This window comes from Anas acuta, chromosome Z (assembly GCF_963932015.1).
Source record: "Anas acuta chromosome Z, bAnaAcu1.1, whole genome shotgun sequence".
NCBI lineage: Eukaryota > Metazoa > Chordata > Aves > Anseriformes > Anatidae > Anas > Anas acuta.
The window spans coordinates 32696088-32716242 of record NC_089017.1 but is presented as its reverse complement, the minus strand read 5'-3'; the positions used below and the strand labels follow the sequence as shown (position 1 = coordinate 32716242).

At 38.6% G+C, this 20155-nt stretch overlaps 1 protein-coding gene across 10 annotated transcripts in view; it reads right to left on the bottom strand.

Annotated features, from left to right (window-relative positions):
* The window catches only part of TRPM6 (transient receptor potential cation channel subfamily M member 6), a 97811-nt gene that overhangs the window by 31142 nt on the left and 46514 nt on the right, over positions 1-20155 (bottom strand). For 6 of the 10 annotated variants that reach the window (XR_011091318.1, XM_068667435.1, XM_068667436.1 and 3 more), the window contains 11 exons: positions 19036-19316; positions 17747-17975; positions 16996-17151; positions 14504-14638; positions 13425-13553; positions 11020-11271; positions 9922-10096; positions 8087-8201; positions 6361-6560; positions 3782-3914; positions 138-1276 (listed from right to left, as the gene is read on the bottom strand). Coding sequence is in view for 8 of the 10 variants with exons in the window: in XM_068667435.1 (XP_068523536.1) it covers positions 138-1276; positions 3782-3914; positions 6361-6560; positions 8087-8201; positions 9922-10096; positions 11020-11271; positions 13425-13553; positions 14504-14638; positions 16996-17151; positions 17747-17975; positions 19036-19316 (2944 nt within the window). In the remaining 2 variants the exon portion in view is untranslated. The remainder of the gene's footprint in view (positions 1-137; positions 1277-3781; positions 3915-6360; positions 6561-8086; positions 8202-9921; positions 10097-11019; positions 11272-13424; positions 13554-14503; positions 14639-16995; positions 17152-17746; positions 17976-19035; positions 19317-20155) is intronic. The other 4 variants (XR_011091319.1, XM_068667431.1, XM_068667434.1 and 1 more) reach the window with 2 other exon arrangements.

The window sequence follows — 20155 nt, the reverse complement described above, 5'->3', positions numbered from 1 at the left end:
AAGAGAAGCTCTGGACTGTTTCCTTACTACCCTCAGCTGCAGCTAATACCTCCTGAATGACAAAAAAAAACATCTTTTAATAATGTCTTGTGTTTCCCAATAAAAGACACTGTAGAGGTACAGCATATTTTTATTACCACCTCTGGCTTTGCAGGTTTTCCCACTTTTCTCTTTTTGAGAGGACGGTAAGCTGTTGCTCCTGCAGACACCCCAGTTCCTCCAGAGGGGGCTGATCCAAAAGGAGGTGTGTTTCAGTTTGTTCTCAGAGATGATGCTGTGCTGTGAGCTCCTGGAGTTGTAAGAGAAGGACTTTGATTCTTTTATCTGGACGTGCCTGGGAGGGCTATCCTTGCAATTGCCGTCACAGTTATAAGTGGATTGTATGCACGGGGCCTTCTTCTGTTTCTTTCTTGAGCTGAAAACCCCTTTTTCATCACCTTCAGAGAATCCCCAGTTCACATAACCACCTTCAGTTTCTTCCCTGTCATCACAGCAGGGTATTACATTCTCTCCGTCATCCAGTGGCGGCTGGAGACTGAGAGGATGATCAGCCTCTACAGCATTAGTCTTTTTTGATGGCAAGTGAATAACAAAGTCCGTCTGGCTCCACTGATAACCTTCTGGCTCTTTATCAATGAGGCTGACACTTCGCATGTTTTGCTGCACTGCAATGCTCCTTTGCAGTTCATCATTGAATACATTTTCCCTGTACTTGGTAGGAGTGCTCGAAAAGGACAAGTTTAAAGTGACGTCCTCTGAAAAGGGCCCTCCTTGGTGATCAGGAGGTACCAGCAAAAATTGTCCATATCTAGGGGTTGACTTAGTCTCAGATGATATGCCTGAAGTGAGAGTGTCACTTTCTATTTCAATCTTCCGAGAGCTGTCTTCTACCACCTTGTTACTCTCAGTCCTCAGTTTGTGGTCTTTGCATTCTGATGACCACTGACTCCTTACCAAGCTCCGTAACAGAGAGGGTGGCATGCTGTAGTAGTGGTACTTCTTGTCATACAAACACTCCAGACTGCTCAGGGTCTTGGAATAGAGCACGTTGCTCCAGCTATGGGGCAGCTTCCTATAGGATCTACATTTTGTGTCAGCCAGTAAGGCTTCTTCCACCTGCAAGGTGTCTACCGCTGAAAGCACTTTCAGGATGTCCACTGTCAAGGCAGACAAGTCTTGCAAATGTCCTAGCTGACTGTCGAGGGAGATTAAAGACTCCTTGATATAAAATACCTTCTCGTGCACTTCTTTTAGCTGCAGAAACATTTCCTCTACTCTAGACAGAATAAGAAAAGATAATTAAAATATCAAAACACAGATCTTTGGTTCTCTATGCCAGATGATTAACACATTTTAAAAAGCCAGTATTTAAAACAATCCTTTATATTTTTTTCATGTGAATTCCATTCTCATGAACATGTATATTTGATAAAATCCGTCCAGACTTAAAACACGTCATTCGGTATACTGGGCCAAAAGGCACTTTGCTCAAAGAGAATCTATCTTAAAAAACATATTTCTACTAATCTGCATTCCATGCCATAGAACTACTAAGCCATGGCCAAGAAGACACAGCTTTGGAAATGCTACATTGTGCACTGCCGTGTAAATGCTGTAAAAAGAAGAAAAAAGAAAGAAAAAAAAGAAAGAAAGAAACAAAAAGTAAAAAGCTGTAAAGTATACTTCCTGTCATCCATTCATCTTTCATTCCTACACTTCTTGTGCAAACATGAGAAGGATAAGGCTTCACCCTACAGAAACTATTCCATTTCTCAAATGCTGCTTGAAAATGGTCCTCCCAACAAGCCATATGGCCTATTGGAACAGATTTTTTATGTTTGATACCACCAAAACCCTCATCTTCAGCCACCAAAAAACAAAATTAAATTAAATTAAATTAAATTAAAATCAGCTTCCAAAAAGCAAAGTTGTTTTTGTTTGTTTGTTTGTTTGTTTGTTTTTTGTTTTTTTTTTATGGTCTTCAAATCCCCAGTGAACAGCGCAAGAACTTCTTGGACTGGAACAATATCTTTCTAACCAATTCATTATCTTCATGTTTGCTAAAGATACTCTCTCTGGTGCTCTATCATTAAGACAATGATGAACCAGCTGCAGGCAATATGCAAAAGAAGCTCTCTTCCTTTGTTACTGACTAACTTAAAGATGCAGCATTTAACCAACGCATTTAACCAACAGCTGAATAAAATCAAATACCATTGTTCCAAAATGTTTTATTCACCTAAAGGAATTTCTTGTGTTAATGTTATGCAATGCTAGGAAGTACGTTTTAACTTGGCACTCCAGAAAAAAAAAAAAATCCCTTTCTAGTTCTATAGTTATCCAGTAAATAAAATCTTCTGGCTGTAATTGATTCTACAGCTTTTGAACAGAAGTATTTATTACATTTTTCTACAAGGGACATTCATTTTGCTTGTATGTTTTGTCTCAGTATGTAGAAAATAAGACCATGAAAATATAACCATCAAGGGCCTATCTGTATCTAGGCAAAACAAATTTTGGATCAGATCTGTATTGGCATTCAGTAAGACTTTTTACAGTGCTCAGTTTGTTTAATTCTTCCCTTTAAAAGTAACGGCAGCTTTGCCAATGATTTCAATAGAAAGCTAAATTAGGCCAATACTGGTAGCTTTGAAATCCTGTTAATAGTTACATATTGATATTTTGCAAGCCAAGATGGTACAGTGCAGATAATGCTACACTGGTTATACAATTATTTTCTTACACAGTTAAGCCTCAGAATAAAACTACGTACTGTATGCCATATTCTGGCACGTCCTCTTGGTGATACCTTCTCTGCAAAAGTGAAAACATAGAACACCATACTGCACACAGCAAGCAGTTGCCAGTGTGCAGCATTGGTTGGGCCTCCGGGAGAGCAGAACTTGAACAAAGCTTGAGAGATCCAGCCTGCAGTCACCCAGATGAGTGCAGCAGGAGGGCAGAAGGTGCTCCAGCCACGCAGCAGCAGTTCTCCTGCAGCCTGTGGAGAAGCCCCTGGTGGAGCAGGCTGTCCCCCTGCAGCCCATGGGTCCCACATGGAGCAGATCTCCACGCTGCAGCCCCCCCATGGGTGGAGGAGCCCCCGCTGGAGCAGGTGGATGTGGCCTGGAGGAGGCTGCGGCCCATGGAGAGCCCCTGCAGGAGCAGGCCCTGGGCCAGAGCTGCAGCCCGTGGAGAGGAGCCCACGCAGGAGCAGGGGTCTGGGGGGAGCTGCCGCCCACCCGTGGGGGACCCATGCTGGAGCAGTTTGCTCCTGGGGGATGGACTTTGTGGTATGGAACCGTGTGGGAGCAGTGCTTGAAGAGCTGCTGCCTATGGGCAGCCCCCGCAGGCTCAGTTCAGGTGGGAGGGAATCCACATGGAGCAGGGGCAGAGAGGGACTGTACTAAACACCCTCCCTATGTTGTGTCTGTTTTGCCTGTGATGAGAACTGTTGAGTGACCTCCCTGTCCTCATCTCAACCCTTGAGCCCTTTTTCACCATATTTTCTCCCCGTTCATTTGAAGAGCAGAAGTAAGAGGGCTGTGTGGCAGAGTTTAAGTAGCTATCAGTGTGAAACCACTAACCCCATTAACCACACTGCACATGTCCAAGGATGCAATTCTGCCAGCAAGGCTTCCCAGACAGGCCTGATATTCAGTTCAAACAGGTATGTTACTTGTCCATCAAATTAGCATGGTCTACATATGCTACCGCCTCTCAGATTCACAATGGCCATAACTTGTCAAAAAGCATTAAAAGTTTTTGCAGCATAACACACCTTTCTGTTGTCAGGCGGATCCTTTCACTGTCACTGGAATTCAAGCTTTCATTCTTCTCATGAAAATATTTTTCCACACACTGTTCCTCAAAGTCATGTAGTTTCTTCAACTCCTCATCACTTAAGTACAGCTCTGAACAAAAAAGTAGATGTAGGTATTAAGTGTGATGACAAATACAATTGAGTATGTGTCTATGAAAATAGGAAAATGTCAGAACAGGTTTTCTTCTCCTCCCTTGACAAGAATGAAACAGACCTAACTCCATGAAATTTGGACTCATGTATAAAGACCAAACATGCCAAATCGTCTCTGCCCTGCTTGTGAGCTTATTTCAAAGATTTCACTCTACCTTGGCATTTTCATTCAATTTCCACAGGGTGGCACTGGATCCTCATTGCTAAAAGCAGTTGTTTAATCACACAAAAATTTAAGAAACTTGTCAAGCAATGCATAGGCATATTGAAAGGGAACACAAAGGTATTAAAATGGGAAAAAAAATAAATAAATAAATAGATAAAAAAAAACTCACTGAGAAAAGTGCAGGCAAAGTATAAGCCCTCTTCTATCCAAAGACTTTTGGATGTGCTAAGCAGTCTTACAGTTTCCTGGTATCTAACATACCTTGCAAGAAACCCTCCGTGTCAGTCACTTACACTATGCACGCATATAAAAAGAGCAGTGGTACTTCAAAGGCACGCTGATATATCCAGCCATGAAGGAGGAGCTGAGCCCAGCAACAGCAGTAAAGCTGCTCAGCATTGATTAGTTGAGCACACTTTTGAACTCTGTAACCACTTGTGAGCATGGCAGTCATCTTCAGGGATTCATGTTCATCAGAGAAAATCCTAAATGAACCATAACCCAAGAAGGGTCTGCTCAGTTCAGTTATTAGGTATCAAGAATGTACACTGCTTCAAAAAGGATAAGGCTGTGTAATACTATAGTCATGTTCCCCATTTTTTATGAGATTACAGCCCCCAGCCTCTCCACAAGCTCATTCCCCTGCATAGCCCCATCATCCATCAAGACCCACTGCTGAGTACTTGTTCCCCATCCTGACACCCTATAGTCCCCTCCTCTCATTGGCTATGGCTGTTCCTGACAGAACAGCGGGAGCTGGAGGCAGTGTGACACGGAGCTGGCATTGCCACGAGGAGGTGTTAGGAATGACCTCAGGACAGAGGAGTCCAGGTCAGGAAGGGTGACAAAGGTAGGATAAAAGGACAGTGGTGTACCAGTGCACAAAGGAACTAGGGTGCAGTAAGGAAGTAGAAGCTCCCGTGCTCTCTCCCTGTATCTTCCAACACCAGATCTCCTGTGTCCTCAGGCTCTGCAGCTACTTCCTCAGCTTCCACAGGCATCCGTTCCCCAATACAGGAGGCAGCAACAGCACTATGAAGTACTGTACAGGGGCTTGTTCTGGGCATTCATATTGGTATTCGCTGCTATCAAGTAATGTTGACACACTGACTAACAACCAATCTGAAGCCTAACATTAAGTGCTTATTTTGTGCGTAACCAAAGACCTAGCAAGTGGGAGTTTTTTTGTTCTACCAGAGATTCATATAGTCTAGGAGGATTTTCCCCTCACAGCCCTTTATATCTACAAACAGGTCTTGTTACTTGATGCAGAAATGGGTTCTCAAATGTCAGGTTTCACTTCCCCAGACGATGCTGCAGAAGTCAGAAAGGGACTCTGCACTCATGTACTGTATTATATAACAAGCCAGGGACATAAGAGTCCTTTGCTGAAGCATCTTTAATGGGCTGCTAACACCTCATCTCAAAATACCCTGAACTAGCTTACTTAATACATGTGACTCTCATTACAAAGGAAACTGAAAGCAGGAGACTGATCTCCATTCAGTGCCTTTTTACTTAAACTGCCATTTATCTCATGAGCCACAGATCCCAACTACCCAAGCTCCAGGGAAAAAATTACGAAAACTTAATTGTATATGGAGGATACAGAGGGAAGAAGTCATTGAATTGTATCAGAAGAATAAACAAAGACTCATCAAAAGTATTTGTCACTCTGGGCTATTAAAAAGGAATTGATGGTCTTTTCAGGATAAATGTACAAAAACGTATGCCTTCACTGTTCTTTATTTTCTGTCAAAATAAGGTTTTTCTATCATACAGAAAATTTAATATCACTTTATTTCAGCTACAAATTGTAATGTATCTATATCACTCCAGCAGGATATGTTTGCAACACCATCTTGCAAGTCATAGGCTAGCTACGTTGAAAATAGCTATGACTGAGTATGATGTAAGTTAAAACTTGGAGCCAGAGCCTGCCTAAGTTCTTTACTATTACTATCTATATTACATTTTGATTGATGCACAATATGTAGCAAAGCAAAAGCTAAATAAAAAGCAAAACATTCCCCTAGTCACTTTTTTTTTTCCTACAAGACTTCTCAGACAGGCACATCAAATTCTGGTTTGCCAGAAAACAGCCTCCAGGCCAGAAAATCTCTTTCTTTTTGGAGAAACTGAGCTACAAAGTGATGGGAGGCTGACAAAACATTCCTCATAATCTATTTCTGTTTGTCCCCAGTTTAGCTCTGCTTACTCAGTCCAACGTCGCCTTCCTCTTGATCAGACTCATTTGTGGGCCGGTGGTGAAAGATGCGATTTATCAGAAGTCCAATATGGCTCAGGAGAATAAAAGGTGGAGGCAGCCATGGCTTATCATGATAGGTCATAATGTAGCGGTACCGGTTGTACTTCCAGAGCTTGTTTGATATGGATTTCAAATCATAGTAAACATTACTGAGAAGAGAGATAAATGGGAAAGGAAGGTAAAACACTCCTGTGAGGAATCTTCTCAATACAGCAAAAGATGCTTGTCTACAGATCTAATTTGACACTGAAGAAAAGTCTCATCCCTCCAGTGAAGTAAATCAGCTTAGCAACTTTCATTTAACAAAGCAGCAGCATGTGCCTGCAGCTAGTGCACAGAGAATGAGATCTTCAAAGCTGCCTAACAGATTGGGATATCCAATTCCCATTCACTTTAATGGGAACTGGGCAAAAAATATCCCTACAGTGGCTTTGAAATCTCAACCAGATTATTTAAACTTTAATACATAGCCTATCTGGGAATTCAACATTGTCTGCCTCTTTGGACTGGATTAAATGTGTGAATCAGGCTAAAGGAAGAGTGTTAACAATGCTTCTGCTGCCTTTCAGTGCTCTCCCCCTACAACAAAATACATGCTGCAAAAGGCAGCTACATGAGCAATTCTTCTGTGGGGTACTCTTTGGAGCACTGATATTACTAAATGCGATGCTGGTGTTGCACAGAGTATTTCCTGTACTGTCATAGACCCAAATACAGGAAAGCAACTTTGTGGTTTCTGGCACTTTAATTTCAGTTGCATTGTCATACTCTTCACCCAACATATAATCAAAAAAACATCAGCTTTGCTTCTGGGAGCATAATTAAAAATATTGCTTATACCCTTTTTTGGTCCCACTTCTGGAACAATCAAATCACTAAGCAGAAGGTTTAACATATCATCAATGCTGGAGGTTTAAATCTAGAAATAATTCAAATTACAATTTCACAGCTGTGCATTAAAAAAAAAAATTAATGCCTTGCCACAATTTCAGGAAAGGGATTTCTAATTGGAAGTGGGAATAGAATGAGTTTTGATCATTCAGTTTTCTTGAATATTAATCACTACATTTCTTGATTTGAAAATTTTTTAACCTACAGCTGGCATTTTCTTCCCCAGAAATACTAGAACTCTAAGAAAAAAAAATTAACTATTTGGGTTACACTGTTCTTCATTAATATTTACACAGAACTTGGTTTACTTCAAGGGCTTCCCTCAACCCAAAAGGTTAAAATTACTATAACGACATTGATGAAAGCTTCCTAATCTAGCAGCAGACATTAAAAAGCAGATAGTTCAATACTCTACAGTTAGATTTCAGTTCCAGAACATATCAAATTTCACCAAACAATAGGAATTCTTAAACAATTACATAAAGATTATGGTCCTACAATGGCATTACCCTCCTTCCCTTAAATTCTCCACTTATCTGTTGACTTAAAACTTGCGCTACCCTGGGATGAGTATTGTATAGGCTGTCAGCACAACAAATACAATTTTTAGGAACAAAGTACAAATTATGTCAGAGCTGAATTAATGATGTTTGTTTGCCAAGTGGAGTTGTCTACTGCCACAGAGCCAGGTTCTGTTCAAACTGCAAAACAGTCAACACAGAAGTGTTGGCAGAACATTTATCAGTTGTCATTTGCTTTTGCAGCAATATTGCACGGTACCTACTTAAAGAAAGCAATAAGTAAGTTGACCATGATGATGTATTGCACAAAGAGGTAGACAGCTTGGAGGAACGGTGTAAGGAAGGACCCAGGAGGACAGTCTTGATTGGTTTCACAAACTAAAAGGGAAAGACATACAGAGCACTGTTAGCAAAGGAATAGAACAGAGGGCATGTGGAATGGGTTGCCCAGGGAGGTGGTGGAGTCACCTTCCCTGGGGGTGTTTAAGGAAAGTTTGGACATGGTGCTTAGGGACATGGTTTAGTGGGTGATATTGGTGGTAGGATCTTGGAGGAGATCCAAGATCTTGGAGGTCTTTTCCAACCTTAATGATTCTATGATTCTATATGCTTCTCATCTGCCTGAGCAAGAAAGAGAATAGTCCAAGTTTCGTCCACAGAGATATGTTGTTAAAAGTCTGCCTCTGTGTAGGGAAGATAACTCTTCATAACCCTACTGCCTCATTGTTACCATTTCAATTCAGAACCTCTAGACACCATTTTATACATATCTTATGACAGTCATTATGACTTTTTGTTAAGTAGAAAATAACATGACTGCAATGTATTTGGGGGATGGTACACACTCAAGTAAACTGCAGTACAAATCCTTAAAGCAAGTGGCAAAGCTTTCTCTGACCCCATTGTGAAACAAATATAGCTACAAGGCTGCTTTATCAGAACTGAAGTATTAATCCTTTATAGCTTCAATAAGATCATATTAATTAACATGCAAATGTACATATGGATAGTTTTGATAGTTCACAGAAACTAAGGGATCCCTTTGTATATTTTTAAACTGCCATAACAACCACTTTTTAATGTTTGTTTTTTCTTAATCAAATATTGCACCTTTGAGGAAATTTTAAAACACGTTGGTAACACAGCAGTCACAAATTCAAGAGATATTCCATGGCATAAAGACTCATTAGAGAAATCCGTCTTATCTGAGAAGTTTCAAATTTCTAAAGGTTTAGCATTACTAGGTGATTAAATGAATTAAACTGTGAAACTTAATGCCATACTTTTATTAAAAATATTTTGACTTATGTAGCCAAGATATGTATCTGTCATGTGACTGTTTCATCAATAATAATGGATGAGGCATCCTTAATTATTTAAGTGAATCAGGTCTAAACTGAACTATATGTCTTAAGTATCTATATCTATTTGCAAAATTTCTTTTCTATTTTCGAGGCTATCTTACTTGCACCCATTGCTTAATAGTATAAATGTGACTTCCGTCTATATAATGAAATAACCCCTGGAGTGCCTGGTTCTTCTCTATCACTGTGACAAAGCCAAAGCCATAAGCTAGAAATAACATTCTTCCTACGGTTTTAATCTATTATTTTTATGTTCAGCTGGTTTATTTGTTTAAGAAGGATGTCATGTAATTCTTACTGTGGTGAAAAACCATTTTTCTCTTTCCTTTTTTGCTTTTCTCTTTATTCTGTCTTCCTAGTAAACTTTGCAGTCTTTTTCTCCAGATCAGCAGCTTAGGACCGTCTCAATTGCAAATTCATTTCACTGACAGAGTCTGACCAAGAATTACCTTATTATTAGTCCCTATGTACTTTGTTCTGAGCTTTGTAGTATACTTCATTTCAGAAGTTAAATTTGAGAGTTTTAAATTTTAATCTTCATTTTATACAAAGAAACTAATATTCTCACCTTTATTTGTGCAGTATTGCAAATTAAGACTATATATACACTGGAATAGAAATTGTCTGAGTAAGGGCAGACTTAATATGTGGTCAAAATTCTAACAGTCAAAAGTGAACTTGTTTAAGCACATATTAAATGTAAGCTGTTGAGCTGTACTGTGAAAATCACCTACCATCTATTTCTCCAGCATAGACCTCACCAAACATCATCCAGTAGGGTTGAAACACAATATCTCGGGCCAGAGTCCAAGAAGGAGGCTCTTCTGGTGAAAGTATTGCCTTTCGTGAAACTCCAAAACTCAACAGGACAATGGCCATCATGACCACAATATAGAACATGTTTGCTGTCTGGACATGGAATAATTAACTGTGTTAATTATATGCAAAGGAGACTTACATTTTAGGGTAGAAAATCAGTCACAGCTTTTGCAAATAGCAATACAAAAACAGGCTAACAATCTAATATGCTGGAGGAAATTAAAACATTTTCTAGAGATTAAAATCAATTCTGGAACAAAAAGGCCAGAAGTCTTGCCTCTCAAGTCTCACTAAACATCTTAACCAATATTTGAAAAATGCAGAGACCTTGTGGTGGTGATTTTCATCAGTGGCATCTTCATCTAAACTAAGAGTACAGAATAGCAGTTCAAATGATTTTTTTCTTCTAACACTGAATCAGAATTACTATGCAAGACAGAATATAAAAGTATTAATAAGATAGTTCCAATAACTGAGGGAAATTACAGTGGGAATCTGCATATGTCCCTCAAGACTAGGCAGCAGTTCAGCAGCAGTTTTGATACCAAAAGAGAAAAAAATTAACTTTGATCTCAGAGAAATTTTGCCTGCTAAAAATGGGATATAATTATTTGAATCAAAATGTAATATAATAATGAGACGGTTTCCAAGAGCTAGGGGAATTATCTATAGTAGTGAGCCTGTCTGCAAGACACGGTGATTTTTCTTCCTACTATTATCAAGCTGGATCAGAAACTCTACTCAAATACAACCCTTCTCTAAGGAACTAAGTGAAAATGGCTTTTGTGAATAAACTTAAATAATGAATAAATTAGAACTGAAATCTGGTCATCGTCAACTCACAAACAGAAAAAATCAAGGTATTTTCATTCGCTATTGGGTAACATTATATTATACATTCACTATTGGGTAACATCTACTTTGACCACCATCCTTTTATGTCACTTCTGACCTTTACAAGCTCCTCAGTAGCTCATGACTACAAGAAAATTGCTCCACAGTATAATGCTTACCATTTTCCCAATCATTGTCAGATATGGGCCAGCATGCTGATTCACAGCAAAGAGATCAAGGAGACGAGCATACCAAAATATTATATCCAAGCAATAAAGTAGCCGCCCTGCAGTTTGAACTGGGGGTTCAGACCAGCGCAAGCCAAAACCAATCATAAACAGGATGATGGCTATAGAATCCGTAAAATTCCAGTATTCATTAATCCACACCTTCACTTTTTGGCTGAATTTTCCAGGTTCTGAGATAAATACCTGAATAGAATGTGGAAAAAATCAAACAAAACAAAACCAAAACCAAAAATATACACAGAATCTCCATTAAAATCACAGATACATTCTCTGACCTTTTCTGTCTGAACAGTTTTGTGATATTTGAAAATGTTTGTTTCTTATTTCCTTTTTTACATATTACAAACTGCAATTCATTCTTTATTGAGGTTTGGACTTAATGTTTTATTTCTCAACCATGCCCCACCAAACAAAATTGCTCTTCCTAAAGAAAAACAAATCCCAAGCCTGAACCTATTCACTGAAGAGTGTGTTCTTCAGCAGAAAAGAACAGGCAGTACAGAACAGCTATCACTACAAATTAATTAATATTTTCTAGAGGACTGGTCATGACTTGCAGTAGCCCTTTCAAAAGCCCTGAAGTCATGGAAAGCATCAACCTAACCTTGCTGATGGGGAAACAACTAATGCCTGTTATTGCAGGCTGAAAATATAAAGTAAGATCCTTGTATTGCACCAAGGGCATGCTAAAAAAGGAGTGCTGGCAACTAGGAAGGTAAAGAATGAAACGTTCACTCCTTGAACTGTGAGGTGCCCCAAAGGGATTTTAAGCTTCACTGAGCAAATGTGTGAAGTGGAATCTTTGGGAGGCTGTAAATAAAACCACTGCATGTTGCGTGAGTGAGGCCAATTATGCAGTGCTATGTAAGATCACACTGATAAGAATCAAGCAGAGGAGAGATTTTTAAATGTTATACCCTGATCCTGCAAGAATTTACGCATATGAACACATTCATGTAAACAAGCGATCCTACTCAATTCAGCTTAACTAACTCATGTAAGGAACTAGTTGTAGGATCAGCGCCTAAAGCTTTAAGCATTACTTGATACGATCTAGAGAAATGAACGTTTGCAATTATATATAACAAGATACATATATATATCTTACATATATATATATATATATATATATATCTTACTTATATACATATATATATATATATAACAAGAACCTCAGTTAATTAGCTGGACGTGTAACACATATTGTCCTACAAAATCTTTGACAGCTGCCCAGAACTAGTACATGGACAAAGAAGATCAAGAAAAAATGAATTTCAAAGTCTCCAAAGAATGTTAATGCTAGAAACAAGAACTGATGTCTTCACTGTCCCACCACCAATACAGTGCAACAGCAGAATAGCAATCTCCAACGTCCTTGATATTTTTTCTTTTTTGACTTTTTTCTTTTCCCAATTAGATAATCCTTTATTATTTAACCTCATGCAGCTACAGAACTTCTGTGTTCATCCCAAACTTCAATATTTCTGCTGCACCTTAAAATCCCTCACCTCTCTCATAATGATGTTGTAGTCTTCTGAGTGATCTGTTGTAACAGAATCCTTCACTCAGAACTGTGAATACTTTGTTTTATTCTTCTAAAAGTACAGCATTCCAAAGACCATATAAAGGACACCTCACACCGCTGTTGATTACTGCTGCACCAATTCCATGTTGAAGATATGTCTGATCAGATCAAATCATTTGTGAAATATATGGCTGCATTTGTCCCAAGCTTCAGGTCTGAAGTGCAAGGTATGTTCAGAAACTCAGAAATAATTGACTGCAATTAATTGCAATTAATTTTCAGTAGAGTATCATTTTTCCATGCCCAAGCAATCCACCATTAAAATTTGCTGGCTTTTTTTTTTTTTTTTCCAGTTTGTTTCTAAATGGTCAGTTACACTTGATGGAAAATCTTAGATTATTCTACATAAAATACCTGATAACAATGCCCACACTCGAAGTAGTACCTAAAGACACGTTCTATATTCATTATAGGAAATGTAATGGTCTGGTCCAAGAAAGTAAGAAATGGGTGCCTACAATAGGGCTCCAAAACCCAATTCAGCACAATCACTTTCAAACAAACTGTACGTTACCACTGGTTTACATAGAAATGGAGATTTAAGGACAAACTTCATGATGCATTTTTAAAGTGCAAGTACAGGTCTTTATATTAAAAAAAAAAAATCACAGAAATAAATACCCTATGTAATTCTTTCCTCTGCTAAATTCTCACCAAAGGAAAATTCACAGTTTGGCATTCTCTAGTTTATTTTATTTTCTGATTAATAATACATCCTTTATAGATGAGAAGTGTGAATGGAAAAGCTTACCTCCCTAACTTTTTCAATGGCAGTGCTGAAAATATAAATAATAACAAGCCACTCTTGAACACTCGGTCTTGGTTCCATCTTCACCAACACAGTGTAAGTGAAGAGCATGAGAAATGCCATGTATGCCATCTAAAAAATACACAGTATATAATACAGATGCATTAAAAACTCCAACAAATTACTGCAAACATATTATCAAATAATTACCCCGAATATAAGAAAATATACTTTGAATATAAATATATATTCTAACTACTGGGCCACTTTAAGATTTTTAAGCCCAGCTCTCCAAAGTATTTAATGCAACTAAGCTTAAGCATCATCTGAAAACTGTGTTTTGGTGCTCAAAAGATTGAAGGAAAAAATGAACTATTGTTGTGCATGTTCACAAAGGCCCCAGAGCCATAACAGGAGCCAGACTATTACCTATCTTTCTAATTGTCTATCTAAATGTTAACTATCTGTACACTGTTACGTAAAGGTACACTTGTGTGAATCACATTTGATTTATCAGTGCCTTCCAAAACACACATAAACACAAACAAAAAAATCAGATGGATAACATATTTAAAAGGCAACAAAATTTTCCATAAACATACCTAAGATGGAGGATTTACAACATACCAATTGGTTGACTACAACCTGTTAAAAGAGTAACAGTTGACACAAAGTGGCCTGACCCAACAGGCAGGCAGCCTGATCTCAAATACCCTAAGTTCTAGTAACATAGAGGTTAGTTATTCAAATTGATTTAATAAATGCAGGGAGAATAAATGCAAATTGATTTAATAAATGCTCTGTAGGAAATAATCTTTTAAAAGAGAGGGAGGGGATAATTGTTGTTGTTTTTTTGTTTGGTTGTTTTGTTTTTTTGTCGTTGTTGGTTTTGTTTGTTTGTTTGTTTGTTTTTATGCAGCTGCATGATTTTAGCTGAAAACTTTTAATTAAAATGTCTTCCCATTCCCCACCAACACCAAGTGACTGTAAATCCACGTTGGACAGAGAAAAATTTGCATCAAGTTGTATTCGAAGAATCAGAGGAGAATTCTGGAAATCCAAGGTTTTTTGTGATGACCAACCGTGTGAAACCAGAACTTGACAATTGGTGCATTGTAGAACTCATAGATTTTTCTAGTGCGAGGCAGGTTTCTTTGTCCACCATCTACTTGGCTTTCATCAGACTTCTGAGTCACCTTCTCCACATCACAATCCTTCTTAAAAAGGAAATAGCATTTTAAAAGTCAGAAACCATGCTCTATATTTGCAAAGATTGTGCCATGTTAGAAGAAGGCACGGATGTTTAGGCTTTACTCAAAATATACTATTACTGTAGCTTGATTTTATCTGGCTACAACCATCTCATTATCATTCCCACTTTTCAATTATAAATACCATTTAGAGTTTGGTCTTATGATTACAGGCAATGGCCTGGGTATCAGCAGAATTGAATCCACTCCTGTTTCTGACACACATTTCTCTAAGGCTTTAAGCAAGTCACTTATCTCCCTGTATCTCACCTCCTCTATCTGTAAAGCACAGAAAAATAACAACTCCCAATATGACTTAACTGTGTAAGCTATAAATCTATTCATATCTGTGGGGTATTCTGAAATAAGTGAATGAGTACCACATCTCAGCTCATTGCACGCAGTCTGAATACAGATGCACAGAAAACATCAGGACACTGACGTTTCAAATACAGAATCCAGTTGCTACTTTTGGTGTACTGTATGCCTGATTAGAACATGAGGATGAAATAAGTATTCTCTTACAAAATCAGCCTACAAAAAAAATACTGGTAACTTCTTTATTATCCTCAATAAATTAAAAACAAAGAAAAAAGCAAACTTGATTCTGCATTCAGTTTGACACTTGTACAAGAACCCTTCTGAAGAAACAAATATCTGAGTTGCTGCTGAAACCTAGGAAAAGGTGCAGAACCCCAGCAGTGGGCAACTGAAAAACAAACAAACAGAAGGAGCTGAAAGAAGCTTTAAGACTTGAAGGGGGAGAGGCCTGAGGAAACTATAGGAAGATGGGCAGGCCTGGAGGAACCAACCTATCTCATTCATTCTTGTTTTAACATTGGCCAATTGCCATGGCTAATATCAATGCTAAAACTTGTTGATACTGGACACCTGCAGCATAGCAGTTTTGGTGACATGGAGATTCATCCCTACTACACAACATTTCCTTATCAGGGAAAACTGATTTTTTTCCATCATCTTTGACTCAGAAAAGTACTGAAACAGAGAAACACACACAGAATCATCCTGATATATTAACAGCCGATCTGTTGAAGTGAAGTAGACAATTTGTCCCATAAAAGAGTGCAATTTCCAGCTGCAGCAGGTGACTAGAATTTATGACCATGTGTGAAAAATGTTCTATATGGCACTTGAAGATTTTTGAAATTTTCTGTACTTTCTTCCCCATTTCATATCAGAGGATTTAAGAAAAGTAGGTCAGCTTTCTGTTTTAAACAACACTCTGTATTAGATAAAATTAGAAGTTAAGGCTATTGCTAGCTCAGAAAGGAAGCAACCCTGTCTGAGGCAGGGCAGAAAAGCACATTATTGTGTTGCTTTCTACCAGACTGCAGGGGGGTCCCTACAGCGAGTAATTACAATTTGCCTTTCCTACATATCATAGCTGTTACCTAATCCCACAGAAAGCATTTTTGAACAGTCAGTTCAGGCACTGCAGGGTGTAAGAGCTTCAAGCATTTTCCTGCATCAGGTAGAAAACAGGTGTGGCAATGACAGGTCTGCCATTCTGCTGCAAAAGCCCTTGACAATAATCCACTCTCCTTTATTTTTGCACAAATTGAAAGTTAATGGATAAGGTCCCAATCAATCCATAAAACATATCTGCTGGAGGCAGAGCAAGTAAGATTGCCTGACACATCTCACTTGACAATCATATTTGCACTGGTCAACACCTCACCAACATTTACCAGTTAGGATCAAAATTCTCTGTGTCTGATGTCTGCCTCCAACAGAAAACTTCTAGAAAATTTCAGTTCAAGGAATGCATTGTGAAGAATGAAGAAAAGAAAGGACACACAACTCTGCTTAGCAGAAGTGTGGAGGAATTCAGATCTTAATAGGGAAAGATTTCACCTATGCTAGGAATTCTCTATAGTCAGATCTAAGAAGGACTTTCATGCAACGACAGGTCCCTGCAGAGTGCTTCAGGACTCAGTTCAAATGATTAAAACAAAAGCAGAGTGCTTCTCTTGTGCTTTAAATGACATCTCTTCTAGCCTCGAGAGACTCAGAAGAAGAGAGAACCTGTTTTTGAACAAGGAGAGCAGAAAATTTGTGCCCTAAAATAATGGCATAACAGACAGTTAATTATAAACTCTTTGTACTCCTGTGAGACTGGGATGGATATTCTCAATATGACCAATACAGGACAGATGAAGTGACTTGCCCAAGATCCCTCTAGTCTCCATCCCAGCAAGGGATCAAAACCCTACTTGATAATCTGGTTCCAATGTTTCCAGCTGATCAATCCCTCCTCATTCAACAGACCCTGACACACAAATGACAGCTCATCAGAGACTAACCAGAGACAAGACATCTTTAGTGCTGGGTGGGCTCTGATCCCCATGGTACCATGTGAACTGGTGGAAATCTTGAGACTGAGGCACATGAGACATTTCTGCCTTGGTTTTAAACTCCAGCATCAAGATAGTGGGAGGCAGGAGAATACTTATAATGACCTGAAAGAGAAACGCAAGACTCAGGAAATTAATTCAGCAGTGATAGTATAGACCTGAGGCCAAAGTCAGCCATGCATGATGCTGGCACAAACCCATAGCTATTCCTCTGGCCTAGGAGGGAGCCACTGGGGTGGGAATCTCCATGGCACACTCTTACAGTTTCTGAAGTGTGCTGCTCTTGATTGTTTTGTGGCTTTGGAGAGAGTTAGTGGTATCTGGAGATACTGTAGATACCGTTCCCCATGTCTGGAGAGCATTCCTGCCATCAGCAGCTCTGTCGAAAAACCAGCAATGTGGAACAGGTGGGGAGGGACTGGAGGGTTCTGAGGAAATGGGAACAGACAAAGACAGCTCAGGAGCTGTGTTCTCCTAATGCCATCCCCCAGATTATTTTGCAAAGAAGTAAAACCAATGCCAAGTACTGTCCTCCCTCCCCTGCCTTTCTTTTCTCTCCCAGATGAGTATGCTCCAATCTACACGTATGCTCAAGCACATCTGTCTGAACCTGCATTAGACTAGTTCATAAACACAAATACATGTCTAAAACATATAAACAACATCAAATTGCCCCAAAAGCTAAAGTGACTGATGCTACCTTAAACCAGGAGTTCTTCCGCATCTTCAGGCGTCCCATCCACATATCGGTCAGTAGCATCTGTGTGCAAGTATGAGATACAAAAGGCCGCATGCCCACAGACACTGCTAGTTTTAAGCAAGTTGAGTTGCTCCAATTTTTCAGTTCATAGGTCAGCAACTTCATGGCCATCTGTTCATTTTGTTTGAATGCTTTTTCCAGTACATCTAAGGCAAGCTGCCCAAATTCCCTTGAGCAGAAAAGAATTAATGGGGACCAGTCAAAACTCAGAATCACTACTGGTTGGATTGAAAGCTCCATTAGCCAAAGTTCAGCCAAAATACACAGCAAGTATGCATTTTCCCATTTACCCATTGCTTTATCTATATATTCAGAGAAAAACAGTTTGGTGAGTAAATGTGACTATTTAGTCCTAATCACAAGGTTTAACGTCATCCTCATTTCTATTTTTTTATTTATTTGTTTTGTTCTTAATCTCATTCAGTCATCAAAATGGACCCTATGAATTTCTATGTACTTGCATCAGTGACTCATCATCACCATGAGGAAGTATTGCAGGCATCTGCAAAAGCCTCTTCTTTTATACTGGCTCTTATACACCTCTGCTAGGGAGACTTTGCTAGGAAGATACACCTTCCTTTAAATTAAATTTTGGAACTACATGCAGAACAGGCAAGCACATCTTACTGTAATCTGAATCTGAGTAATTATGGTACAAAACCATAATGACAATGTCATTAAGAAGAAAAACTACCAGAAAAATACTACAATGAAATAACAAACTTGATGAAAATTCTCGGTCTACGTCATTTTTGATTCATTCAGATATTTTCAGCAAATACTTTTTGTAAGGTCTTACGCAGAGCAGGACTTAAGGACTGATTTTACTTTGTTCATCACAAGATATCACGGGTTTTAAAGGTTTAACACAGCTGTGTTGTGTTAAATAGACTTTTAACAAGTTAAGCTGGTAAGGTAAGCTATTAGGGAAATTCCAGCATTCCAGTTGACCACACAGTAGGCCGTGAGATATGCCCTACTAACCTATATTTTATTTTTCAGATATGCAAATAGATAACATGTTAATAGTTTTACCTTAACTCTTGACCAGACTGTGCACTAATACAGAGCTCTGTTATATGTTATAAATTGTGAGCAGCAGAAGATATTTTATATTTCACAGTCTGCAGCACCACTAATCTTACATATTCTTATTTGATTATAAAAAAAATCTAACCATTCTAAGCATTGCTAATCTTTATTAACTGAAGTGAAGGGAGAACTCATACTTTGAGTACTTCTTAAGTTCTTCTGAAGTGTCATCCACCATGTTGCTCTGTTTTGCTTCATGTGCCATTGCCTTGTAGAGTTTACAAGCCACAACTGCTTTGACCATGGCTTCCTCTCCATGCTGCCAGAAGAACATTGCCATCTTCTGCCTTTTCATTAATACCGCCCAAACCAGAAGGTCATTATAGGGGTACGTAAAGCCAGGTGACTCATAGTTCTCTGCAAAGTTTCCATCCTCTTTTGACTTCTTCTTAGACTTATGGAAACCAGTGGATCTTTCCTATAAATTAGTTTTAAAAAACACAAAATCTTTCTGAATGGTTGAAGTTCACATTCATGTGAATAAAATTGCACAGTTCCGAATTTCAAGTAGCAAACTGTTTAATTGGTGTATACATCAAAGTCATAAACCACAGCTAGGGTACATTCAGTTTATCAGTGCTAAGATGCTGATAACATTAGTGGAGCAAAAACAGTCCTTGCTCTGTACCCTCACTGTTTATAGCCTCCTCTTCCATAACATTGGGTAGTCAACAACCCCTGCAATACCAAGACACTACTTTCACTCCTTTCTTGTACTTCAATCATGACCAGAGAAAAAGCAAACAGCAGACTGAAACATACAAAAAAGGACTTATGATAGATAATGATGATTTTTAGTTTACAACGCCTGTAGTATGAACTTTCTACACATTCTTATCTTTACTAATGGCAATGAAAATGTCTTACTAGGTTTAAGGGAAGCACAGATTGTGTCAGTGCTGAAATGCATTCATTTTGTCTCAGACTATATTTAATAAAGCCAATTAAACTCATTCAACCCTACATTTAGTATATCAGATATATGTATACGGTGATCTTTGCTCTTTTATTGTTCTTTCTTTGACAGAAAACATTGTCTTTGTTTTACAGATATCGGAACTGTATCTCTTCTTATTGTAGCTACTTTAATAAGCAATCATGAGAAGACATCTGGAAAGTCAGAAAATTCTCACTGCTGCGTCCAAATAAGAAGAGTTTTCATCTGTGCTTGATATTCACAGATATAGTGATACAGCATTTCAGTGAATGAAAGCCCTTATCAACAAATGTGAATGGAAGTCAAAAAGTATCATGGGA